Genomic DNA, 26,973 nt, shown 5'->3' with positions numbered 1-26,973 from the left:
TCCTTTCTGTAAAAAATCAATAAAATATATTTAAAAAAGGGGGAATTAACAAAATAAACACCAAAATTTTATTGGGAGAAAAAAGTCTAAAGAAAACCCAAACTCCAAAATCCACCCAATAGAGATTTAAGTGAGACGTCTATTAAATGAACCACTATACTTTGCATTTAACTCAGGGCTGGAGGACGTTCTCTAAATGTGAGTAGAAATAACATCCGACAGAAGTGTGTTTGAACCCTTTTATTGAACAGGCAATGCGTTGTGCAACGGTTAAGGACACAGATGCCTCGTGGAAAAATTTAAAAATTATTGTTGGAAACGGTCTATGAGCTGATGCGCCCTGCTGTGTGCTTCCCGCCCTTCACAGAGTGACTGTCCTCAGGAACACCGGCTGCTCTATCGCTGCTCTTGGAAGCGGCATCCTTATGTCCATAAATATCATGCCCCATCGGGAAGGAGAGGAGAGGACAGGATCCACAGGCAAGACCCCGGCCACAGACACAAGCCGATCTCAGCTGGGGGCACAGACACACGTTCTCCAGGTCCCAGTTTTGCATCCGCGTTTCATTGCCTTTTTCTTCCGTGTCAGAGCTCCTTTGATCAAGGGATTTCTGAAAGACTGGCATTCAGGCCTCTGGGCACCGGGCCTTGTTCCCTGAACACCTTTTCAATGGTCTTCTTGTTTTCGGGCCCTGCTGGCCAGGCCTGTGGCTGTGTGTCTGTCCTTGTTTGCCTGGCTCGTTCCTCCCCAAGCCCGCCCTCCCATAACCGGATGATAAAAATCACTCTTACGTTTCAGTGTCTTTGCCTTTAGTGGCCGTTTTTCACTAAGGGACCCGTCAAGGTGGTGGACACTTTTGGTCACACGCTGTCAACCTATTTTATAATTTGGGGCATGTCACTCCAAGCTTGAGACTTCTTTCTGGCGAGTTCCATCCAGGACGGCTGCTCCGCGCTGGCGTAGCTGGCTCTCTTCAGCTGGTGCAGGTCTCTGTCCGCCATCGCTGCAGGCTGAGCTGCTGGGATGAAGACAACACACACACACACACACACACACACACACACACACACACACACGAGCAACGCGTTTCAATTTTCACTCAAGCCTCTGCGTTTCTTTAAAATACGCATTGAGGTCTAAATCCTTAATGTGCGAAAAGGTGAAGAAGGTTTAGGCCCAGAATAACTTCTGTGCCAAAAGGACCGACAGGAGGCTCCCATGCAGTGAGGAGAGAGAAACTTCTAGAATAAAACTGCAGCCTGGGGGACTGGGTGTACAAGTGTGAATACTCTTAACACGACTGAACTGCACACTTAAAAATGGTTAAGGTGGTAAGTTTTGTTATGTGTATTTTACATAATTAAAAAGAAATTTGAAAGGTACTGATACGTGGAATGTCAGAGATGCATGTTCAGTGAAAGAAGCCAGACACCAAAGAACACGTATCTTATGATTCCAGGGATGAGAAGTGTCTAAGAAAGGTCAGTATGCAGAGGCTGAAAGTGTATTCGTGGTTGCCTGGAGTGGGGCGGGGAATGGTGAGTGCCTGTAAATGGGCACAAAGTTGCTTTTTAGGGTGAGGTTCTAAAATTGGATGGTGCTGGTTGGACAACTCAGTAAATATATACTCACTGTCAATTAGTACTCACTGAATTGTACACTTAAAACAGGTGAGTTTTATGGCAATATCTCAATAAAAGCTATTTTAACAAATCAATGTGTCAAATAATTCAGAAAAACAAAACAAAACAAACACGCCAAAAAACAAAACCCGTGGGACCCACCCCAGAAGCATATGTCAGAGTGTTTGGGACTGTTTGCAGGTTTCATACCCAAGTTCTGATGGGACAAGGAGATCCCTCTCTGCAGCCCCTCCTGGAGGCACAGCTTGGTCCCCTGCCTTCGGTCCACGGAGGGCTTCGCCGGGGTGATCAGGAAAGACTTGCTGCGGACGAAGTCGGCTTGCCTCACGGGCTCCTGTGAGGACGCAAGAAAGACACACTCTGTCCGTCACCTGAGGCTCAGATGGGTCTGAGCAGAACCCCAGGCAGGAGCCGCGAGGTCTGTCAACAGGAAGCATGCGGCCTGCGCCGTCTTGGGCTCTGCTTTGTGCACTCACTGGCGCCAGCCTTCAGAACCAGGAGCTCGGACGCTCCTGGGCACACACAGGGGTCCTGGGTTCTGCCCTGTCCCCACCCCTGGCCTCAGCCCCCGATACTGGACAGCAGGGATCCCATTAGAAAGTCAAAATGAATGGTGTTTGGAAGTAGTTTTGAGGTTTTTATGACACTTGGTCTGCTCACAGATGCCCCAAACCAGATCGCTGGTTAGTATTTGTTTATAAATGCTGTCTGCACGCAGGGTTTCAGGCACGAGGATGACTGAGATCTGGGTTAAGATGAAGGGGAGCAGGTCCTGCTGCTGGCTCTGCCTCCTCCCCCTCCCCCTATGACTCCCTACCCCCTTTCCCCGGTGGCTGAAACACGCTGTGGCTTCACTGTGGTGGCTATTTGGGGGACCGCGGAGGCCATAATTCTCAGCCTGCTAACAAGCACAGTTGTTTGGGGTTGAAAAAGCTGTTCTCAGTCCAGACTGCAAATGGACCCTGGGTGCCGCGCGGCAGCCCTGGCTAGGAGGAAGGGACCCTGACCTGCACTGGCATCACTGGCAGGCACTCGGGGCTGGTCCACCCCGAGCCCAGAGGCAGCTTTTGACATGGCCGCCGTGTCTGCCTGAGAAGCTGTTTCAACCCTGCTCCGCGTCTCCAGATGCTGCGTGCGTTGCCTAGGAGGCAGGGAGCCGAGAGCTGTCTCTCCCGCCTAAGTGATCCACCTGCTCCTCTGCCTCCCTAACAGCCCCGCACACGCCCGGGCAGCCAGCAGCCAGCACCCCAGGCCGTGGGCTCTGCGCTGACCAGGCAGGAAGCGTGGTCCTTGTGGGGCCTCGGCCCCCAGCCCGGCCAGCTGCTCCCTCCCACATCCACAGGGACAGGAAGGCTGTGCTCTCGCACCCACCTGGGCTCTCTCGGGTGCCCTGGCTGCCCTTCCTATTTCGGGCTTCAGGGTCTGGGCCCCAGGTTTGTCCTCCCGGTTGGGTGGCTGCTCGGGGGCCCCTCGCCGCTTCTGTGGGGTGATGGTGATCCAGGGCGGCCCCGACCGGCCCTCGGCTCCAGGCCCCGATGCTGCGGGAGGCAGGCCCTTCTCTGTGGGTAGAGACACAAGGTTGTCAAAACACTCCCGGTCCCGCTTCAGTCTCACTTTTGTGGCTCCCACACCCAGGATGCTGGGGGGGGGGGGGGGGGGGGGGGGGGAGCAGGGGTCAGTGGGAGGGGAATGACGGCTGGGAGCCCCTCTCCCCGGGGGGGACAATTCCTTTTCTTGAGGGAACTTTGCATCCTCATTTATGGGTGCACCAAAGAGGCTGTGCTTCTCTGGTCTGAGCCACAAAAACTTAAGTGCAGCTGCTCCGGTACACACATCTTAGAGCCCACTTCCTCGTAAGGGACTTTTTCTGGAATGACACAGAAGTACACAAGTAGATAAGGTTTCTGGAATATAAGGCCATCACTTTACACACTTCCTGATTGGTTTGGAAACTGTAGACACATTCTTCTTCCTTTTTTTTCTTTTAAAAATTGTAAGCATTGCCCTTCCATTTGTAAAGAATGACACCCAAAACAGCCACAGCTGTCCTCCCCCATGTCCTGAGAAGAGAAATGGTGCCTTTAAAACCACCATGCTTTGCTGACTTTTCTCCCACATTCACAGCGATCTCTCGGTGGTACGACTGTGGGTCACCCCCCTCTTCCTTTTTAACTCTTCTGTATTTTCATATTTTCTACAACGAGAATTTATTACCTTCATTAAGAGAAAAAGGAAGCAATCTTATTTGTTTTTTTCAAGGAAACATACAGATGAAATAAGCGGCTTCTCACAGGTTCAAAAGTCCTTTCTCTCTGAAGTGCACGAGACCCAAATGTTGCCGCAGCCTGTCCCTCTGAACCTTTGCCTCCAGCACATGGAACAAAGACCGACTTCATGTCCACATGCCTGTCCCCCTCCCATGTGAGCACCTGGGTCAGCCAGGTGAGGCAGCGTCTGTCATAGCAGATGCCCCAGGGCAGGTAGCGTCATTGTTCTCTGTGCTCTGAAATATGCTGCCCCCTGCTCTGGTGTGTTCGGGATATCACTCTATTTGTTCTTGTTTCTGCCTCCAGTTCAACCTGGTCACCAAGGAGGGATGAGGGACAGGAGCCACTGAGCACCTGTCTCCGGCCAGCTGAGAAGGGCCTCTCTGGCCTGGGCCGCTGGGGATGGCCCCTGCTCTGCTCCTGGCTGCCCCTGAGGCCTTCACACCCCTGTCCCCTGGGAGCCCCACTCCATCTGTCTGTCTCATCCCTTGTCTCTTCCTGCAGCTGCAGGCTCTTCCTGGCCACTGCCGTCTTCCCTGCTGCTTTGCATAAAGCTTGGGTCTCCCACAGCTCCAAGGAAAACAGTCTCCACTGAGGCTCGAGGCCCCTTGAAGCCCCAGCTCTCCACTCCCCTCCACCCTCAACCTGTGGCCTCTGCCCGAGTCCCTCCAGCCAATTCCTCAGCCAGCCACACCCGAGTGCTGCAACCTGCCCACCGCTGAACCAGATGTACCCTGACCTGACCACGGAACCGCTCTAGGCACCTTTCTCCTTGGGTGCTCCTGCTCTAGGCTCTTGCCAGACTCGCTCCTGAACCTGGAGATTCTTCCCCGTCCCCACCCCCAGCCTTCATCTCTTCTTCAGTTCCAGCCCTGATTTCAGCACTCAGATTGGCTTGGATGACTTTCCAGTGTAAAATCTAGCCCTAGTGCCTACTCTCAGGCCCAGTCCAGCGTTTCCACTCCCCTTCTCGCCCTCCCTTCCTTACAAAGCTCAAAGTCTAGTGCGGGAGACTACCCACAAGTAACCATGATGGAAACTGGAAAATGCTACAATTTATAAAGTGCTGTGTAGACAGGGCCTAAGCTAGTGGGCAGCATTTGAGGATGCTATCTGGGGCTGGGGCCTGGAGACGGACAGCAAAGCATCTAGAACCTATGACACACATGTCAGAGGTGACACGCAAACTCATTTTTTTGGTTTTTCTTTGTTAAATGGCATTTAAGTATATAAAATAAATATAAAAAATATGTCTTCATTTTACTATGGTTGCAAATATCAAAAAATTTATATATGTGACACGCCACCAGAGTTAAGTTAGGGTTTTTCAAAATGCTGACACGCCGAGATCAAAAGGTTCACCATCACTGGTCTAGGCTGAGCAGAGGGGCAAGGAAGGCCACCCAGGTGGAGGGGGCAGAGACAGAGCTGCCAGCAGGCCGGCCCGCAGGCAGGAGGCCAACTGAAAAGGGGCCCTCTGCCTTCTCCCTTTCCACATGGGAAGCCTCCAGGGGTCAATTCAGGGTCACATCTGGAGGCTGTGTGAGGAGTACCTCTAACTGGGGAATGAGGAGGGAGGCTGTGTCACAGTCCAGAGAGGTGGCCAGGGATTGGATGCCCTGTTCCAGAACCACCCCTTCTTGTCCAACAAGGCCACGCCCAGATGCCACCTCCTCCATGCAGCCTGCCCTGGTTCCTCAGTGGGACATTCTCTCCCTCTCCTAATTCTTCTGTAACTCTCTGAGACCTTTGCCCCAGTGGTTGGTGCTAGACATGTCTGCTAGCTGACTTTCTACCCCACTGGTACATGCTTCTGGTCATTAGAACTTATTTAACAAATGCATGACACAGACTACACACCACGTCCTGTTATCAAGGCAGCCCATTTACGACATAATTTTTCATGTTATTTATTGTCCAGACCCTGGCACACGAAAGGTAAGCTGGGTGGTTGTCTGTTTTACGAAAGTCTACACTTCTCATTCCTGGTTATTAATCCCTCATTCACAGAGTCCTCACGCTATCTTCCTGGACTTGTCTTTTTTCTTTTTTCAATCTTTATTGTTGACTAGGGGCTCAGTGCACAAATTCATGCACCATGAAAGGAACTGTGGGCTGCAAGGCTTTGGTGGGCACAGGGGCAGGTCTGAGCCCATCCTCTATGCCCCAACCAGCCTCTCCCACTGCGGCACCCGGTCCCCTGTTGGCTGGCAGCCCCACTCCCGCCGCCGCTGTTCCCACTCACTGATGGTGCTGGCCTGCTCACACCTGCTGACTGCCCGATCGCCCCTCAGGAGCAGGGGGAGGTGGAGAATCCCTCAGGGGCGATTGGGGCCTGCAGCTGCTGCTTGAACCCGCTGATGGCGCCGAGCAACTTGGGATCGGCACCCAGCGCTTGGGACCAGCACTGGGCGCTGGCAGAGGGTGTGAGCAGCGGCTCCGGTGCTGGCTGCGGGTGCGAGCAGGGCCAGCTCTGGCAGCAGGTGCGAGTGTCTGGTAGGACCGAGGCACATGAGAGCAAAGAATTTGCAGTAACCACCAGAGGCTCCCCCCGATGACAGCAACTGGTGCCTCACCTTGGTCTGGTGCCCCTGCTCATCTGGTCTACCATCCCACCAGGCAACACCCACCATGTTTCACACCCTGCCATCTGCTGCTGACACCCGCCATGTTCCAGGCCCATCCCCTGGTGGTCAGCGCACGTCATAGCGAACAGTTGATCGGTTGTTGTGCCGTTTGGTCTATTTGCATGTTAGGGTTTTATATATATAGATCGAAGATAGTATTACAGATTCCCCCCCTTTTTCTCCCCATTGCCCCCTCCACCTGGTTCCCACCCTGCCCCACCCCAGGCCTTCACCACCCTATTGTCTGAGTCCATAGGTAATGCCATGCATGTAAGATCTTTGGTTAATCTCTTCCCACCCCCTGCACTCCCTTCCCTCTGAGATTGGTCAGTCTGTTCCATGGTTCCATGCCTCTGATTCAATTTTATTCATTAGATTTCTTGTTTAGTTTTTTAGATTCAATTGTTGATAGATACATATTTATTGACATTTTTATTGTTCATATTCTTTATCTTTTCTTCTTCTTCCTCTTCTTAAAGAATACCCTTCAACATTTCATCTAATACTGGTTTGGTGGTGATGAACTTTTTTAGTTTTTTCTTGTTTGTGAAGCTTGTTATCTGACCTTCAATTCTAAATGGTAGCTTTGCTGGGTAGAGTAATCTTGGTTGTAGTCATTGCTATTCATCACTTTGAATATTTCTTGCCACTCCCATCTGGCCTGCATAGTTTCTGTTGAGAAATCAGCTGACAGTCGTGTGGGTACTCCCTTGTAGGTAATTAACTGCTTTTCTCTTGCTGCTTTTAAGATTCTCTTTTTGTCTTTAAGCCTTGGCATTTTAATTATGATGTGTCTTGGTGTGGGCCTCTTTGGGTTCCTCTTGTTTCGGACTTTCTGTGCTTCCTGGACTTGTAAGTCTATTTCTTTTACCAGATAGGGGAAGTGTTCTGTCATTTTTTCTTCAAGTAGGTTTTCAAATATCTTACTTTCTCTCTTCTCCTTCTGGCACCCCAATAATGTGAATGCTGGTACACTTGAAGTTGTCCCAGAGGTTCCTTACACTAGCTTCATATTTTTGGATTATTTTTTCTTTTTGCTCTCCTAATTGAGTGTTTTTTTGCTTCCTCATATTCAAATCATTGATTTGATTCTTGGAATCCTCTTCTCTACTGTTCAAACTCTGTAAATTCTTCTTTTTTTCAGTTAGTGTATGCTTAATTTCTGACTGGTCCTTTTTCATGTCTTTGACATTCTCACCAAGATTCTTAAAAGTCTCACTAAGTCCCCTGAAGTTCTTATTAAGATCCTTGAGCAACCTTATAATCATTGGTTTAAACTCTGTATCTAGTAGTTTACTTCTATTTCTTTCATTTGTAACACGTTTCTTTCTCTGCATTTTGGCAGCTTCCTTGTGTTTGTTTCTATGTATTAGGCAGAGCTACTATGTCTCCTGGAATTGGTAGAGAGAACTTGTGTATTAGGTGTCATGTAGGGCTCAGTGGCTCAGTGTCCCATCACCTAAGCTGGGCATTTTAGGTGCACCCCTGTGTGGGCTGTGTGCACAGTCTTGTTGTAGTTGAGCCTTGATTGCTGTTGGCATCACTGGGAGGAATTGACCTCCAGGCCAATTGGGTATGAGGACCAGCTGTGTCCAAAATGGAAGAGCTGCTGTGCAGGAGACACCCCTATGGAACAGGACTTGTTTCAGTGGGGGTTTGGTGCTCACTGAGTCAGCTTCTTGAGTGTGTCGCTTGTGGATGTGCAGAGTTGTAATCTGGAATGGTCTGAAGCTGTTCCCTGGGTCCACTGGCTCTGGTGCCTCCCAGGAGATGCAAAGTCAGCCACTGCCTGGGGGCAGTTGGCAGGAGCTACAGAGATTTCTGCAGATGGCTGCTACTTGTACTAGTATTGGGCTAGGAAGTGCCCATGCAAGGCCCAGCTGTGAAGTAAGGCAGGCTGGTGTTAGTGCTGGGTCTTGGGCCTCTTATTGATAGGTGTGGGGCATACTGATGCCAGCGCTGCTTGTTTGAGAGATTTTAGCAAAATCTGAAGTCTGCGCCAGGACAGGCCATTCATGTGGGAAACCAACTGCAAGCAGTTTGGGTGGGGCTGCAAAATGGATGGTGCGAGGTCTTAGGGAATCATCAGGGCAGAGCGAACAGTGTGGGCCATGCTGATGGAAACTCAGATATGGCTGCCAGTCATCTCTACAACAAGGTCCCAGCACAGGAATAATGACCCTTGTGAGCACCCTTGTTTGGGAGAAAGTTGCCCCTGAGTTCCTGCCTTGATGCCAGACAGTCTAGTTCCTCTTTGTATGTCCCTGAATTCCTCCCAAAAGCTGCTGCCTGGTACTGGAGCTCAGAGGAAGTGGGACAGTGTAAATTTGTGCACAGGCCCTTTAAGAGGAACACCTGGGACTCCAGCAGCCTCTATGTCACTCAGCCTCAATCCCTGCTGGTTTTTACAGCTCCAAGTTATGGGGACTTCTCTTCCCAGCTCTGAAATCCTGAGCTGGGGGTCCCTGCTTTTCATGGAAGGCCTTGGAGATATTCCTCCCAATTAAAAGAATGCCACACGTGGGTGTCGGACCAGCCTGTTCCATGCCTCCACCTCCCCTATCAGTCTCAGTGTGTTGTGTTCTTTACTTCCCTAGTTGTAGGGCTTCCACTCAGCCAGATTTGAGGCAGTTCTAAATGATGGTTGTTCTGTGTTTTAGTTGTAATTTTGATGTGGCAGTGGGAGGCGGTGAGTACAGGCATTTACCTACACTGCCATCTTGGTTCTACTGGACTTTTCTTAAAAGGCTTAATTCACTTCTCCAACCTCTGCTTCACTCTCAGTGAAGTCGCTGGTTGTACCCTCTGCTCCCGCCGTGGTCCAGGGTGTGGGGCTGTGCCGTCCTCTCAGCTGCGCCCAGCACGTTACCTCAGTCAGCAAAATATTCTGAGTAATTTGGTCAAGACAAAGTGTATCTGGACAGAAAATTTTCATTCGGGTTTTAATCCACAGGCAGAATGGCAGCTGTGAAACACCAAGGCAGCCCAGCATCGCGGGGGGCTCTGGCTGCCTCTCCAGGTGCCGTGCGTGCAGTGTGAGGCACTGGACATGTCACTCTTACTTGAGGGCACAGGACATAGCCCTGGTGAGGTCCTACGCCATGCCATCAGATTCCCCTCTTTGAGCCAAAAAGAGTGCTTAACACTCCCTAGGGAGAGTTCTACGGAACAGGGCACACACAGTGCTCCTGGGATGGCGCTGCGGGGAGGCCCGAGGATGAGGCTGCAGCCAAGGTGGGCCCAGGCTGGGACTGTGCTCAAGGCCCACTGCTCACACCTGAGGCAAAGCCTATTCTCTCCTCCCAGTTTGCTCCTGGGAACTGCAGTCTTGTCAACAAGCAACTAGGTCCATCCTGAAAGGCTGGCTGTTTTCTCCCCTGCCACCAGGACTGCGCTGGTGGATTCACCGCAAGCAGAGAGGGCCACTGGCTGCACTGCCTGTAGGCGAGTGTGAGCCCATATGTCTGGGCCCATGGGCAGACCCACAGAGGGAGTCAGCGCCACGGCTGGGCCAGGCTGGGCCTGTGTGGGATAAGGCTCCCTGCGATGGCCGTGTCGCCAAGTGCTGGAGCGGGCACACGGCCAAGATCTTTCACCAACCATTTCTCTCTCTCTTGGTTCCCCTTCTTTCTCCCAAGGGGTGTTTTTTCCTTGTATTCTGTACTCTGCTTTCTCACTTCCTCCTTGTTAGGAATGCAACTGGGCCAGAGCCCGATGCCCCTCAGACCTTTTCACAGGGTCTGTCAAAGGCCAGCCTCATGGGGAGATGGTACAGGTGGTGGGCAGTGTCCACACACCAGGAAGAAGGGAGAAAACCCACAATGGCTCCCAACCATGATTCAGAAAGGCCCGAGATTCCACTCGGAGCCTCAGGTAACCTCCAGGTAAGTCCCTGTCCCAGGTGGGCACAGGCAGAGCATCTGGTGACAAGCCATTCTGCTTAGTGGCCACTGTAGCCCCACACCCTGCACCTGGCACAGAGCAGGGACAAGGGTTGTGGGGTGTGTGAGGGCAGGAGAAAGGAAGGAAGTAGACACAGGTAATGTGCAAGATAAGGCGAGTTCAGGGGCCAGAGGCCTTACACTCTGACAGCCCCACAGCAGGAACACTCAGGGTCAAGGTTACACCATAAAACAGCTTCTGAGATCAAGCATGTTCAAAGTGTCAGTAATTCCTGATAACATAGGGGCGGCACCAGGTTACATAAGAGGAGTTGCAAACACTTCGTTTACCTCTTTCCGCCTCAACACACAATCCTAACAGAGTCATTTGTATTCAGGAAGACCTAAAATGAGCCGTTCAGAGAGCCCTCACGCTAAGCCATTTCTGGATATGCAACCACTCTTCTGTGAGAGATGACTCTTAACATGTAATTCTGACTTACTGATTGGTGGTGGCTTTTTTGTTGTTTCGTTTTTTGGAACCTATTCAAATTCAGCCTTAAGGTGCTGCTTCTTTCATTCACAAAACTCCCATAATGACAGGAGGAGGGACTGAGGGTGGGACGCTAACGGTGGTCTGCACCCCACATGGCGGGCAGGAGCCAGCTGTGGGTCTGCAAGCTGGGAGCTGTCGAGAACACCGGCTCCTGAGAGCGCGGCATGAGCGGCGCCGTAGAAACTACCACGGTTTCTTGCCCTTTGGCTAAGAAAATAAAGTAAAAAAAAAAAGAAAGAAATCTTGCCTTTTGTGACAGCATGAGGGACCTGGAGAGTATTGCGCTAAGTGAAATAGCCGGTCAGAGAAAGACAAGTACCACATGACCTCACTTATATGTGAAACCTAATGAACAAATAAACGGATGAACAAAAGAGAAAGAGAGGCTTACAGGCATGGAACAGAGGGGGAGCAATTGGGGTCTGGACGAAAGAAGGTGAAGAGATTAAGCAAAAAGCCCCACATATATAAAACTCAGAAACACAGACCACAGGGTGGTGACAGGGTGATAGCCAGAGGGAAAGGGGGGTCAGGGTAGGTGCAGGTGGGCAAAGAGGGGGGAAATGGGGACAGAAAGAGACTTTGCTTGGGGCGGTGGGCGCACGATGCAGTGTGCAGATGATGTTTTATTGATGTGTACTTTTGAAACCTGTATGGTTTTGTGAACCAAAGTCACCCCAATAAATTCAATTAAAAAGAAAAAAATGAAAATAAAGTAGATACTCTGCCCTAAGCTAACACAGCAGGGTGGCAGGATTCTTGAGCCCCTAAAAACTTGGTATAGGCTGAAGCAGTAATTTTTAAGAATTTTTTTCCTTTCATAAAATGTCTTCCTTGTTTATAAAAGTCTCATGCGCACTGTACAAACTCAGGGGGCTGCTGGACCTGTAAAGGAGAAGTTCCCCGTGAGTCGACCGGCAGAGCTGTGCACTCGGCCACACTCCTCCTGACCTGTTTCTGCTGTGTGTCACCTTCACACCCCTGCGACAGCTCCCCCCCTCAACCCCCCGCCCTCCGAAACAGCCTCCGCGCAAGGAGAGGTGCAAGTCTGCCCTCGAGGATTTCTGGTCTAAAGTGGGTGCCTCACCCACACTTGTCCCAATGAGCCGAAGCCAGAGCAGTGGCTCCGGGCGTCTAGGTCATCTTCCTGGTTCAGCCTGGCTGCCAGGTCCTCTGCCCGGGCTCAACCTGGAGCAATGCCGTGTGTGTGCAGGCACTAAGGGGATCGCTGGGGTGGGGGTGGGGGGGCCTCACCCATGCCAAGCGTTTCTGTCTGACTTCCTGTTTGAAAGTTGACTTTTTAAAGCATGTATTGATCTGTTGTCAGTCTCGGCTTACACAGACAGCTCCTGGTCGATACACGCTGGCAGCTGCCCCTCGCGGGCCCTGTCGGGAGCCTGGCTGTGTGCCCGCCACGGGCAGCTGCAGCGCTCGTGCGCACCTATCTCAACACCCTGCTCAGCGAGGGCTTTCCCCAGAGCAAGCTCCCGTTCGTAACGATGCGCACGGGACTGTGTCCTAGTTTCACCTGTACCACCATTCCTTCCGTTACCAATTCAACAAACGCAGCTGGGCCTCCTTGCTTGTGAATCCCACATCTGAGCATGTTCCTACTTGCTAAGATGTACTTGAAACCCCAAATCAATACTCATGACCCCCATGGGCATCTGCAGACACGTGCACAGCAGCACGGTCACCACGGACCAGCTGGTGGACATGTGGTCGGAGGCTGCAGGAACCTCACCCTGCCTCTCCCGGGAGCAATGGCTCAGCAGCGGCTCATTCTGATGTTACAGAGCATAAGGGCTGCAGGTAACGAGAACCGGCTGTGCCTGGTGAGTGCCCCCGGGCCCAGGCCCATGGTGCACGCTGAGACCGTGGAGGGAAGGACCTTCCTATCTAACACATCTCTCCAGTGCACCACGCACGCTCTCCTGCAAGAGCGACCATGGATGGCCCAGAAATGAGTTCCAGAGCTGCCAGAGGGGGGCTGGGCGGGGCCTCTGGCTACTGCCTCACTGTCTCCTGGATGGTGTGTTCAGTGTGTGAAGATCCACTCAGATGCACACACAGGGTCTGTGCCCTTCTGTGTGTGTGTATCATTCTTCAATAAAAAGTTAAAACAGCCAAAACCAGTTTGGCTCAGTTGATAGAGCATCGGCCTGCGGACTGAAAGGTCCCAGGTTCGATTCCGGTCAAGGGCATGTACCTGGGTTGCGGGCATATCCCCAGTAGGAGATGTGCAGGAGGCAGCTGATGGATGTTTCTCTCTCATCGATGTTTCTAACTCTCTATCTCTCTCACTTCCTCTCTGTAAAAAAATCAATAAAAGATATTTAAAAAAAAAGTTAAAACAAAACACACAGACACACACACACACACACAGACAGTCAGGACTCACTCCGGGCCTGGATAGCGACCAGGAGAGGAGTCTAGGGTTGGTGCAGGCCTCCGCTGTAGGAATTCATGTGAGTCTTTTCCCAAACGGGGGCCTGAGGTCTGCTTGGTTTGTTTGTTGTTACTGCACCAACTCTGTCCACACAGAGAAATGAGTAAATTTGCACCATGGAGCTGTTTCCATACTGTGTGTAGGTGAGGCTGCTGCCCAGGGGGTGGGGGGAATGGCTCTCCTAAGGACGTCCTCCCTCCGTGGCAGGCCCTTTCCATCCTCTTCATTCTCCCTGCCCTCAAATGCACCTGGGTCCTGGGCCCACCTGCCTTTCCTACTGCTGCTCCCCTGCCCACCTGGTCTCCCCTTCCCGCCATTCTGTGACAGCTCCCCCTGGGTCCATTTCCTTCCCCTTATAAGACCCCAGAATCAGCAGGGCAGACAGCCCCCCTCTCTGGTCACAGACTCACTTCACAGCCTCAAGAGCGATCCCTCATCTCAGCCACCAGCACGTGGCCTGCAGGGCCAAGTGTCCTACCCCCTTTCCCTACCCCAAGTCAGAAGGCCCTGTCGCGACCTCCTCACCCGGCTCCTCTGAAACCGCCTTCCCGACCTACACTTCTCCTCTCTCACAACCTGCAAATGCACGTCAGGAAAAAGACACCGCTGTTGCTTTAACTGTTCCTGAAAGAGTGTTTATGTCATAACAGGTGAGGCCCAGACCGTGCCCTTCTTCCCCGTATCACGGACACTGTGAGGCATCGCACCGCTCACCCGCACAGGGTACCTTCAGGCAAAGGACGCTGATAACATCAGCACGTCAGGGTTTTCTAACTGATCCTGGCCCGGGGAGAAGGCCACGGCGTCAGAGGTGTCCCCGTCAGCGTCCGGGCGCCTGAGAACGCAGCACGTTCATGGGGACGGCGGAGAGTGCTTGTCCCTGGGTGGGGTTTGTGCAGGACTCCACGGTAGGGATTTATGGGATCTTTTCCTAAAAGAGGACCTGGGTCTCCCTTGCTTGTTGGTTGTGACAGTACCAACTCTCACTGTTTCAGGGCTCTGTTTCTTTGTGAAAAAACACTTTACAAAGAAACATCAACACGTGTGTCAGGTCTGGATGTGGACGCGTGGGCTGGTCCCACGCAGGCACGTGACTGGGTGCCCCAGGGTCAGATGCTCTGACCATTGCTTGACTACAGAAGTGGAGCCCAGCCCTCAGGGGAGCCAGGCTGGCAGGCATCCCAGCCCAAGCCCAGCATCTCATGGTGGAGCCTGGGAGCCAGCGACGGGCTCCAGGGCACGGAGTTGAGGCTGAGGAGCCTGGACTGAAAGTGCACGTGTTCAGCCACCACTGTGCGCAGTGCACGCAGCTCAGAGCTGGGGGAGGAAGGAGGGGTGGGGGTTGGGGGGAATGGCTCTCCTAAGGACGTCCTCCCTCCCTGCCCCCCTCCCGCCCCTCCCTGGGGACGAGGTCCTGTGCTTTCCGACTGCTGCTGGGCCAGTGCCATGCCACGCACGTGGTAGGAGCACACGAAGTATTTGCCGAATGAATGAAGCATGATCCAGAGAGGCCGCGCGTCCAGGAAAAGGGGCCAGAGCCTGACTGCGTCATTGTCACCAGGCCGGGCCGGGTGGAATGAGCTGGATTGGAGGCTGAGGCTGGTTATAAAATGAGGCCCCAGCTACCGTCCCAAGTATCTGCCATGTGACCACAACGCTACAGAAAATTACATGCACACACACGCACACACACGCGCGCGCACACGCACACACACCCACAGAAAGATAGAAGGAAAGTCCAACAGGTCTCACACCTACAGAGTGGACTCACAGGTGACTGCTTTTTCTCTAGGCGTTCTGTATTTTATCAGTTTTCTACACGGGAGCCTCCAACTGCTTTCTTCTAATTCTAATCCTGAAATTTAGACTCTGGCTGGACAAGCCCGACGGGAGGAGGTGTGTCCTGCACACCTGGACGAGTCTGATGCCCCTGGCCATTCGCCTGCCCTGCCTGTCAGCAGACCGATGGGTGCCCTGTGGTGGATGTGCATGAGTGCGCCTGGGGCTTGCCGCACCCTCCCGGGGGTGGCCCTGCGAGGCCTGGCCCGCTTGGCAAGCCGGGCTCCTGGGCTTATTGCAACAAAATCGAACTCTCCCAGCTTCCCTGGCAGCAGTGTCTCCAGGCCTTCGAGGAAGGAAGACAGAGTGTGGAGAGGCGAGGACGGCTGGCAGGAGTGCTGGGGAAAGGCAGCTGCAGTCCCCGAGGCAGAGCGGGCACCGGCCGGGACCCTCCACACCTGACCTCATGATCTGTGCCTGGAAGGGGGACAGGAAGACGGAACCCACTGGGCCTCGGGGAAGGGCCCACCACCAAGATAAGCAACAGCAGCAATTAGGACTTTCTGAGGAATACTGTGATTAAAACTTGCATGATCTGCACGTTTTAGATAAAATGAATTGCCTTCAGCCGCTGTCACGTGGGAGCGATGAGGCTGACGGAGGAAGTAATAATGAACGAAACCACCAGCGGACCCAGGGTCTGCAAGCGTCAGAGGCTGCTTCGCTGAGATCCTGCTCGGCTCTGCATGAGGCAGGCCTGCGCCCCGAGGCCCCAGGGGTCCCAGGCAGCAGCCACAGCCTCTCCTAGCACTTTCCCCTCAAATACCATCCCCTTGGGAGGGTCAGTTCCCGAACGAGTGTGGGTAATTCTGTCCCTCCTGTCTTTGCAAGGAAATGAGACTCACCACAGTGCCCCCTCACCCAGTTTCTTCCACCCTGGAATGCATCCCAACGGGTTATTTCTGTGCTCAAAGACTATTAATACACACAGACTGTCAAGAAAATTCTCTTCTGCGACTGAAGCGAAGCCATTAGTAAATAAATGCAATATTGTATTTTATAAATCAAAGAAAAAAGCCCAACGCAGGCGCTTGGCAATGAGGGAAGCCTCTCTCTGGCAGGGGCGGAGGAAGCCAGGATCATCAGTGAGCCGGGCACCGCTCCCTGAAGTGTCGCTCTCAGCGCGAGCCTGCGCGTCCTGCGTCTAAGGGCCCTTCTCAGCAAGCCCTTGAGGGACATTTTCAGTTCCAGGTCAAGAAGGGGGACGGTGCTGAGGTCAGGGTTTTACCCGAAAGACCAAGCCCCCTCCTGCCTCCGTTTCAGCCGGAGGCGCTGGGTCACTCTACAGCAGCTTCCGTGCCCTCGCTGGGACCTGGCCCAGGGGAGCTCAGCTACGGCCTCCCCGAAGCTCCCCCCCGGACGGTCCTAAACAATCACGGTGGAGCCAGGGGCCAGGGCGAGGGAGGCATTTTCCTGGCTCTTCTCCCTGGACCGTCTGCATCCTGGGGTGTCCCCTCAGGACCGGGAGGCACTGTACACTGCGTCCCGCTAACTTGCGAAGAGGGGACAGAAAAGACGAGAACCTCGCATCTGTCGGGTTCTGTGTGTGAGCTCATTTTTTCCGCCCGAGTGTGCCCTCATCTTGCTCACAGGATGTGAGGTCCCTAGAGAACAGCTGGGCTCTGCTGTCTTTTGTCCCACAAGGCAGTACTTTAGTGGAGCCTGGACTTAGAGTAGCCACTTAAAATATCCTGGAAGGTTTTTTTTTTTTTTAAATAAAATTTGCCATGAAAAATCTCTCCCAGGGCCCTCGTCACATGGGTCAGGACTGGTCTGTGGCGCTTCCTTTGCTGGCACCGTGATTTGCATCAAGGAAAGAAACGGCCAGTGGTGGGCTCTCTCTCCCGCTCCACGGCGGCGACCCATGTCCAGCAGACGGCCCGCTCTGTCTGAAACACTACGCGTAAACAGTGACAAACGTCACCGACAGGAAACCCATCGTCTGTCTCTCGTTTAGAAGACGGTTGCTGTAGAATGTTCGGGCACTCCGCCCAATCTTAACACCGGCTCCCTTTGGGACAGGGAGCCCGCGCCCACCTGCTGCGGGGCTCACACTGGACAGAGGTGTGACTGCAATAAAGGGGGTGCGTCCTGCACCCGGGCCGTGAGCCCAATGATTAGACGGAGGAACCACTTTCTTGGGGTGAAGGTCAAGACACTAAGTGACTGAGGGGCCAGATGCTTCCTTTAAAGCCAAGAAGAACACAGGTGCTGCCAGCCCAGGGCCTCCGCCGAGAGCACGGGCCGGACCGGGCCTCACCGAGCTCCCAGGTAAGCAGTGGGAGTGGTGAGCCCCCCAGGGGCCACCTGCTAGGAAACAAGGCCTTTCGAAACGAGTGTGGACAATTCCTGACTTCCCTGAACTCACCCAACCTCCTGGCATTTGCTCCCCCTTCTCGGTCTCCGCGCCCAACTCTCAAACACGCGAGGGCACCGTGAGGAACGTGGACTCTCCTGCCAATCTCCTGCCGCAAGGCCTTTACCCCGTGTTCACCGTGTCTCCCCGGTGGATGTCCAGCAGGCACTCCCACTGCCTGCCTGCGCTGTCCCACCCCCAGCATGCTCAGGGCTGGCTCTTACCAGCTCCCCGGCGGGGCAACCGTTTCTCCACCGTCCGACTCTCCTTTCTGGGGCCCGGGGGTGGTGCGACCTTGTCCAGCTCTCCAGGGCTCACATCGGGGCCCGCGGGCGGGTACGGGAGGGTGAGGGATTGCAGAAGCGGCTTCCTGGGCAGGGGCGGCTTGGAGCCCGGCTGCTCCGATGACCGGGCCTTCCCCTTCCCCTGGCCGTTGGGGGTCCTGGTCCCCCGAATCGTGGGGGCCGCCCCCACGTGACACTTGTCATCTTTCGAGAGCAGAGCCGGTCCTCCTTTTTCTAGCCGGACCTCAGCACTGTACCTCTTGACTCCCTTCCCTTCCGGCACGGCCACGTCTCTGTGTTTGAAGGAGAGAGACGTGGACCGGAGTTTGACGGGGAAGGGGCTCCTGTCCCCACACGGGCGCGGCTCCTGGGCGGAGGGGTGGGGCTCTCTGGTGGCTGGTGTGGCCACTGCCTCCGGGGGGTTCTGCCCGGGCCCGGCCTGGCTGGCCGCCCTGCTCCCCGAGTCCTGAGGGCCATGCTCGGCGGGTGACGGTGGCTCCTGAGGCTCCAGTTCTGGGTTCTGGCGCTCCGGAGGCGCCTGGAGGTCATCGAGGGCGGCCTCGCTCCTCCAGGCCGCGCTGCTCCTCAGCAGGGGCAGCCGGACAGGGGAGGGGGCAGCAACGGGGCCCGGGCGCGCCGGCCGCTCTCTGTGGCCTGTGTGCGGCCACGCCCGGCCCGAGGCCACGGAGAACTTCTTCCCGCCCCGGGGCCTGCTGCCTCCTCTCCCGGTTTTCAGCTCCGGTGCCTCCCTCTCGGCTCCCCCCTGCGGAGACTTGCCCTGCTCAGCCCTGGGGGACTTCAGGGGGGCGGCTTCCTCGCTCAGGGCACAGGGGGTGGGCTCCTGTGGTGGTGGCTCTGAGGCGGGCGGCGTGGGGGACACGCTGAGGCTCCTGCCCGCTGGTGCCTTGTGCTTCAAGCAGCTCTTGGAGGCTGGGGGGCTGGGGGCGAGGTCCTCCGAGCACTCTGTGCCCTCAGGACTGGGACCGGGCACTGCCAACGTCAGCCCTGCCTCCTCCGCCTCCTGTGCAGCGAGGCCTGGCCCATCTGGACCGGGGGGAGTCTCCAAGGGGATGGCTGGTCCGGTCCCAGGAGGTGCGGTGTCCTCCTCAGGGACGCGGGGCGATGAACTCTCAGCGTCTCCAGAAGCGCACCCCGCCTCTCCAGCTGCGTCCTCGGAAGGTGGACGTGCACTTTCAAGGGATGGCTCCTCCCTTTGATGTTTGCTGTCGGGGTCAGGGTGTGGGGAGTCTTCTGGCAAAAGTGGGCACTCCAAGCAGGGGGCTGGGCCTGGCACGGGCTCCGTGACCTCCATGACCTCCGGGGTGGCCTGGCAGCTGGAGGGGTCGTCCCCCAGGGCGCTCTCATCTTCCTCAGCACTGGCGCTGAGCGCGGGGCAGTGCTGCAGACGCACCCGCCTGGCACGGAGCGGCAGCACGGGGGCCGGTCCCCCGGGCCCAGCCTGCTGCCCAGCACTGGGCATCTCCTCTGCGCTGACTGTGGGCACCGGCTTCTCGTTGGACTCCTCCTCCTCGGGGGTGCAGGTCAGGTCGCCCAGGCACTCGGACTGCGCCCGCCTGGCACGGGGCCTCCCAGGCGGCAGCAAGGGGGCCAGTCCCCTGGGCCCAGGATGCTGCCCAGCACTGGGTGTCTCCTCTGCGCTGACTGTGGGCACCGGCTTCTCGTCGGACTCCTCCTCCTCGGGGGTGCAGGTCAGGTCGCCCAGGCACTCGGACTGCGCCCGCTAGGAGAGGAAGAGGGCACACAGCATCACTGCAGGGGAAGCGGGAAGCCTGCCACCGCCCGCTTGTCCAGGCTGCACCCGCTTGGACCTTCACGTCCAGAAGCCTCTTCCTAATCCCTCCCTCACAGCTCTAGTTTGGAGTCTTGCCTCGCAAGCCCACTTTCAGCAGAACCGTGGCAGCCATGCCCTCAAAATAAATGTCGCCTGAGGCTCGTGTGGAGGGCTCTCTACCGAGCGAAGCCACGGAAGGGGACCGTGACCAGGTGGAGGGCTGCCACGTCTGCGCTCTATGCTTGTTGCTCCTTCCCTCCGGATGCCTCCCAGCGCGGGAAGGATCGTCACTCCGTCTGTGCACTGGCGACGGACGCAGGGCACCTCCTGGCCCGGCGGATTTTCGGAGCTCCGAGCCCAGAGCCAGCCTCCCCTCAGCGCCCGCTCCCAGCAAAGGCAGGCTGTTTGCCTAAAACGGGATTCACAGCAAGTCAAACAGGATCAACAGCAGCCCACAGCGTACAGGGCAAAGTCCACACTTTTCAGCTCAACGTAGTCTGACAGTCTCTGCTCTTCCATGTTCCTCCAGCTCCCTCCTCAGGTCCCGCCAAGCCCCCCTGCTGTCCGGACCTGACGGTGGGTCTGCATGACCACCCCCCCATACCACCAGGGCACTCTACCAGCACCCCACGACTCAAATCCATCTCGACAGAAGCCTGGCCTCCTCCCCGAGGCTCTGGCTCTCCCTCTCTCCTGACACCTGGGCTGTCTGGTGGCAGTTTTCTTCTCAAAGGTCTGGAATTGGGGCCGGTCCTCCTGCCGTACGCAGAGCCAGCCCCTGCTCTTCCGGAGGAAAGGAGAGGAAGGCAATCACTTATCATTCAAAAGCCCAACCTGAAAATGACCCAAAGGCTGTGGTGTGGAGACTGATTTTTGGAAAAAGTCTGACATGGGGCCTGGAGTCATCAGGCTGTTGCAGTGAGCTCTCTCCCCCACCTTTAGGCAACACCCCGGGTGTCAGCAATAGGTTTCTGTTGTCTGTGGATGTTATTTTTAACGATTTCCAGCCAGCATCTCCTTGCTGAAAGAACACGGGATCGCTGGGATGTTTGAACAGTATCTCAGCCGAACTCTGGCCAAGATGCACAATCCTACTCTTCTGGGCACACAAAGAGGAAGATGTGTAAGGAAATCGACGGCAGAATTTTCAAAAGCTGCAGGTACAAAGGCATCACTGGCCTTTTGCTGTCACAGGAAATCATGGACGTTGAAACCTCTTTCGGATGTGGGTCACCTTTAAAATGCTCACACTGAGTCAGCTCGGAGCGGGAGCAGCCTCCACGGGGCCCACCCAGGGGGAGGCGGCGGGACGAAGGCGGGCGTGGAACACGGACCCCAGAGGATGGACTTGGACGTGGAGCAGAGGGTCAGGCACAGCAGCAGAAGGCGTGTGCCCCCCATCTCCACCGCTCCCCGCCCTCCCCCTCTGGCCTCCCCGGACAGCGGAAGTAGAGGACCCACTGCTCAGCCTGCACAGGGATGGAGACCATCCCGGCTGCTGCTCGTCCCCCTCCTCTCACTGGCACGAGTCCTGGGGCAGATCCCCATCCTCTGCAGGCGGCAGCCCCCCGACGAGCAGTGTGGGGTGAGGAGGTGCCAGGCTCTGTCAGAGACCTGGGCGTGCAGCTGGCAGCTCTGCCAGCCATGCCACCTTGATCTAGCCGTGTCACCCTGCTGTTTCCGGGAGAGTTCATGACATGCCCTGCTCCTGGCACTGCGGGCTGGGAGCGGACTGACTGTGGGGAGGGGCACTCGGACATTCACCGGGGTTCCCCGTCTGTGCTGGAGCCCCACGGGGCCGTTCTGTGTGGACGGGAAAAGCCGAGGGCACAGCCTGCGCTTGTCTCCTGCCCTCTGCTTCGGAGGCCGGCAGGTTCAGCCAAATGCCCACCGGGATGTGTTTCTCCAACGTGAGAGAAACTACTTGAAAGCCAAGGATTTCATCCGACCGTGGACGACGGGGCTCTGAAGGTAAGAAAGTCCTTCTGCTTTCTTCCAGAGCTCGACCGAGCAGAGCCTCGGGGATGTGCAGGGCAGTGTGCCCCACTTGGACCGAGCAGGGATGGCCAGCTGGCACCGATGGCCATTCTGCCCAGATGGAGGAAGGCGCCTGGGCAGCAGGAGGAAGAGACTAAAGTAGAGGTTATGCAGGCGCCTGAGCCTGGGGTGGGGGAGGGTGGGTGATGGAGAAAGAGTCCCAGCTATTAGAAAAGCAGGGGCGATGTGGGCCTCAGTGTCTCGCAAAGCCCAGAGGGGAGTGAACCTCCATGGACACGCAGGTCAGGAGGGCAGCTGGGGGCAGCGTGGTGGCTCTTCCCCACCCGCAGAGCAGGATGGGAGCATCAGAAAGCAGCTGAGTCCCACGGGGGCCCCGGTACCAGGAAGGTCCTCATGGTTGGGAAGAGGGACCTCAGGGCCAAAGGGCAAAGGGTGCTTGGACAGGAAGAACAGAAGCCTCCCGCTGAGGACCAAGCAATGACACTGGTGACCACGGGCCGGATACCTCTGCCCAGTCAGGAAAACACGCAGACCTCCCAAAGCCTAACCTATCCGTGCTGCTCCCACCAGGGACGAGAAGGAGAGGAGAGGACACGACAGTTTAAATTAAGGAAAGACTCTGTTTACCCAGATGGGGAAGATGAGACCTTTTGTTGTTCTAAAATGTGGTGAAGAGCTAAGTCAAGTTCAAGAACGAAGAAAGAGGCACAGCTCCTCTTCCCCGGGGCAGAAAGAGGGGGTGCTGCCCTTCCCCTGAAGCAGGAGCCGGCTGCCCTCGGCCCCAAGTCCAGCCAGCCTGGTGACTTGCACCCCTGCAGGGCCATAGACATCCCTGGGAATAAAGCCCGCCTGAGGGCCAGCGGGAGCTGCTGCGTCCCTGCCCTGGGCGCCACGCAGCATGAGGATGGGCAGACCAGAGCGACTGGGCCTTGGCAAGTCCCCCAGCTCAGAGCGCCTCACTGTAAAGGCCCTGGATACTCAAGCGCCGGTGCACACCCGAGGCCCCGGCTCCCTGAGGGCACAGTGCCCTGGAGGCAACCACAGTCACTTCCTTCTTCAGCCTCGGTCCCCTCAAAAGTCAAGCCTTCCAGCATGAGCTTCAGAAGCACATTCCACATGCCCAAAGGGGAACCCCCTGTCTCAGGGGGTCCCTGACATCCTGGGTGGCCCCACGCCACCGTCTCCAGCTGAAGCACTGAGCTTGTCCCGGGGCCTTCGTCAGCCCCATCTTGTCTCGAGGGACGAAGGGAGGGAACGCTGGTCAGCGAGCACCCCTTTCTCAGCACTGGCTGCTGCCTGGCCTCAGCTCCTTGGGGTGAGGCAGTGTCCGCACACCAGGCTGGGGAGAAGGCACCCACCCTGCAGGGACCGTGACTCCCTGGTACCACGAGCGAGTTCTCAACTCCCATGGCTATGAGCTGACACATGCCCAGGCCGCAGCCCCAAGAGGGTCTGTCCTTACAGGGGCACCATCCCTCTGCTACTAAGCAGGTGCTCACCCAAGGCGGGTGGGGGGTGGGTGTCCAGTCTAGTGGCTTCTTCTGCTGCCATCACTCACTCCCCGTGTGTTTATTCATTCGTGCATTCAACCAGTGTTTGCTGGGTCAGCTCTGTGATGAGCCGAGCCCCAGGGTGGAGGTGCAGCTGGGACGAGGCCTCGGAGAAGACAGGCAGTAAACAAGTGAGCATGCATTTCCAACGGTCGCCCCGCGTAGCCCTTGCTATGAGGGAAGTGAGCACCGTGGGGGAGGCGGACGCGCTCAGGTGAGCCCGTGGGGAGAGGACCTCGCTGCGAGACCCCGAGGCTGAGGAGGAGCTGCCAGGAGATCGAGGAGGAACAAGGCCTGTGGCCAGAGGCCGCTTGGAGAGCTCAGGAGCAGGAGGAGGCAGAGCCAGAGGAAGCCCGGGGCAGGCAGGGGTGGGATGGGGGGCAGAGTGTGGACTTCGCTGAGTGCAGAGGGAAGGCAAGGAGAGGCAGCACACAGCAAGCAGGTCCTTGACAGGTTGCAGAGTGAGTGAAGGAAGGAAGGAAGGAAGGAAGGAAGGAAGGAAGGAAGGAAGGGTTTATGTAGGGGAGAGACATATTAATGTATGTTGTCACTGGGGCCGTGGGAGTCACTCTGGGGGGCACTTGGCCCTGGGGGGAGAGAGGCGGGTGAGAGGCGGCGGGAGGGGAGCCAATTACCGAGGACAGGCGCCTCATTTTGCTTGAGCGCTGGTTGCGGGGCTTAACCAGGAGCTTGTGCTTCGCTGCGGAGTTGTCCAGGCAGGAGGAGGATCCTGGGGGGCAGCTGAAATCAGCCACGGGCGCCACACTGCTGGCCACGGTCCGGGGGCAGGCGGGGGCGTCGCTCGGGGGCCTGGAGGAGGGCTGGTCTGGAGAGGGCGGCCGGGACGAGGAAACCAAAGAGACCTTCACGAGAGAAGGAGCAAACGGCCATGTTAATTCTCAACACGAACGGGTGCGGCAAACACTCCGACTTCGTGCTTTCACCACCCGTCTTCCCCGGAGTCTCAACAGGGAGGGTTAAGTGTTGGGCCACTGCCTGGAAGCCTGCCACTCATTCCACGGCCACGCAGGAAACCTGAGCCGCAGGCTGCTCAGCAGACAACTGCCGTCACCCTCCCCCCGCTGCGGGCACCCACCCACTGCTACCATCACCCTCCCACCGCTGCGGGCACCCACCCACTGCTACCATCACCCTCCCACCGCTGCCGTCACCCTCCCACCGCTGCGGGCACAGGCACTCAGACAGAGCTAGCTACTCTGATGACGCAGGCAGCTCGATTCCCCCAGGGCAGAGTCGGGCGTGGTCCTGTCTGTGGAAGCTGAGGGGTGACCAGCGGTGTGACCTCTAGGCAGGGGCACAGGATGTGTGAAGCCCCCTGGCAGTCCATCACTGGAGCCTGAGCTGCTCACTCTAGACCAGTGGTTCTCAACCTTCTGGCCCTTTAAATACAGTTCCTCATGTTGTGACCCAACCATAACATTATTTTCGTTGCTACTTCATAACTGTAATGTTGCTACTGTTATGAATCGTCATGTAAGTATCTGATATGCAGGATGGTCTTAGGCGACTCCTGTGAAAGGGTCGTTCGACCACCAAAGGGGTCGCGACCCACAGGTTGAGAACCGCTGCCCTAGACGGTTTCTGTGTCTTTACACATGCTCTTGGAGAATCTGGTTTAAGTTACCATCTGTTAAGTTACAATATTTCACTAATTTAAACTTCAGAAGAGAGTAACTGACAGCTAAGGGCAAAAGTGTTGCCAGGGAGTCTGGCTGTCACAGGCAAGAATGATGGCAACGCCCTGAGCTCCCTGCCCACTGAACTTGGCAAGCTCCTCCGCCCAGTGAGGCCCGAGTGGGTCCCCTGCAGAGATGTGTCAGCGTGAAGTAAAGAGGGCGCCCGCTGCACAGCATGACAAATGCAGCCAGGTGACCAGCGAGGTGCGGAGGGGAGCTGGGAGGTGCTGGCTTGAGCTACAGCCCTGTCACCTGCAAACAAACTTTCTATTCTAGCCTGGTGCTCAATAAGAGTGTCAAGCTTACGTGGTTTTTCCAGGGTTATTTTCCTTTTTTTTTTTTTTTTTTTACTGTAGTAAAGTACACAGAAAATGTAGCATCTCAGCCATTTTTAAGTGTGCAGTACAGTGGGATTAAATACATTCATATTACTGTGCAACCATTGCCACCATCCGCCCCTAGAACTTCTCTTGGAAAGCTGAAACCCTGTGCCCACGGAACTCCTCCTCCCATGCCCTCTCCCAGCCTTGGCACCACAATTCGATTTCTGTTTCTGTGAGTGTGCTTTCTCGCAGCACCTCCTGTAAGTGGAATCTACACAGTATTCGCCCCTTTGTGATGGGCTTATCTCACTGAGCAGAGTGTCTGTGAGGCCCATCCCCGCTGCAGCCGGGTCAGAGTTCCCTCCTTTTGTGTGTACCGACCATGTCTGCTATTGGCCACTTGTTGACGGACACCTGTGTGCTTCCACCTTTTAGCTGCTGCGAATTATGCTGCTATGGACATGGCTGTAAGAAAATCTTTTAGAGAACTTGCTTTCAATTCTTACAGGTAGATACCAAGAAGGAGAATTGCTGGATCATCTGCAAGTTCTATTTTAGTTTTCTGAGGACCCTCCACACTGCTTTCCACAGTGACTGCACCCTTTGACTTTGCTAACACTAAGTTGGGATTCCCATTTCTCCACATTCTCGCCAAAACGTGTTATTTATTTGCTTATTTCTTTACTTCTCTACTGTTTTATAGTAGCCGTCCTAATGGGTGAGGTGGTGTCAGGTGCACATTTTAACCGAAGACATAATTCTGTGTCTCTCTCAGTGACTCAGTAAGCGCTCGTGGAAAGTCCCAGGAGGAGGCAGGGGGCGGCTCAGAGGGCATGGGCACATCCTGCTCGGCTACTCTTCCCAAACCCTGGGCCCCACGCAGAGTAGGGCCAGCAGCCTCCTCTAACCCAGGGGGTGGGGCGCAAAGGGAGGCCACTGCTGCAGAGACAGGCTCTGAGGCAGGGACCGCCCCCAGGGGCACTGCCTCTCCCTGTTCCTACGAAGGCCCCTCACATGCTCTCAGGCAAGCAGAACGCTTATTTCCGTCAGGAGGGAGAAGACGGGCACTGAACGAGGGAAAGGTTGTAAGTGGACGTAATCAATTTTAGTTCTCGTTTGAGCGACTCAGGTGTTATGGAAACAGAGCAAGAAAAATTATTTTTAAGTCAAACCACAGGACGCCTGGCCACGATCTCCGCTGTACCTGTGGCTTTATCTTCCTTCCCTCTTGCCCTCCTTAAGGAGTCCCCCTTAAGGGTGACGCAGCAGAATCCTGTCCTAGCTGGTTTGGCTCAGTGGATAGAGCGTCGGCCTGCAAACTGAAGGGTCCCAGGTTCGATTCCAGTCAAGGGCACATGCCCGGGTTGTAGGCTCGGTCCCCAGTGTGGGGTGTGCAGGAGGCAGCCGATCAATGATTCTCTCTCATCATTAATGTTTCTATCTCTCTCTCTCCCTCTCCTTTCCTCTCTGAAATCAATTAAAAAAAAATAAAAAAATAAAACATGCAGAATCCTGCACCAGCCCCTCTCTAGACGTAATACACACTTGGCTTGTTTTGCTGACCGTTTGGGACTCAAGAGAACAGAAAGACGAGTAGCTTTGCAAACGCAGTGAGTCCAGGAATGAGAAGGATTACTTTCGAGACAAAGGACCTCTGGTCACCCCTCTATAAACCCAAAGGACAGGCATGCCTGTCTCCTCTCCTCCAGG

At 55.5% G+C, this 26,973-nt stretch overlaps 1 protein-coding gene across 5 annotated transcripts in view; it reads right to left on the bottom strand.

The window, feature by feature from the left end:
• Positions 1 to 231: 231 nt before the first annotated feature.
• CRACDL (CRACD like) overlaps positions 232 to 26,973 on the bottom strand; it is a 122,244-nt gene continuing 95,502 nt past the window's right edge. For 2 of the 5 annotated variants that reach the window (XM_036302276.1, XM_036302277.1), the window contains exons 6-10: positions 23,879 to 24,106; positions 17,844 to 19,644; positions 3,016 to 3,203; positions 1,834 to 1,978; positions 232 to 1,019 (exon numbers count right to left, since the gene is read on the bottom strand). In XM_036302276.1, the coding sequence (XP_036158169.1) occupies positions 877 to 1,019; positions 1,834 to 1,978; positions 3,016 to 3,203; positions 17,844 to 19,644; positions 23,879 to 24,106 (2,505 nt within the window). In that variant the 3' untranslated portion in view covers positions 232 to 876. The remainder of the gene's footprint in view (positions 1,020 to 1,833; positions 1,979 to 3,015; positions 3,204 to 17,843; positions 19,645 to 23,878; positions 24,107 to 26,973) is intronic. The other 3 variants (XM_036302278.1, XM_036302279.1, XM_036302280.1) reach the window with 3 other exon arrangements.

Source organism: Myotis myotis, unplaced genomic scaffold (assembly GCF_014108235.1).
Source record: "Myotis myotis isolate mMyoMyo1 unplaced genomic scaffold, mMyoMyo1.p scaffold_m19_p_30, whole genome shotgun sequence".
Taxonomy (NCBI): domain Eukaryota; kingdom Metazoa; phylum Chordata; class Mammalia; order Chiroptera; family Vespertilionidae; genus Myotis; species Myotis myotis.
This window is presented reverse-complemented; position numbering and strand designations above follow the sequence as displayed.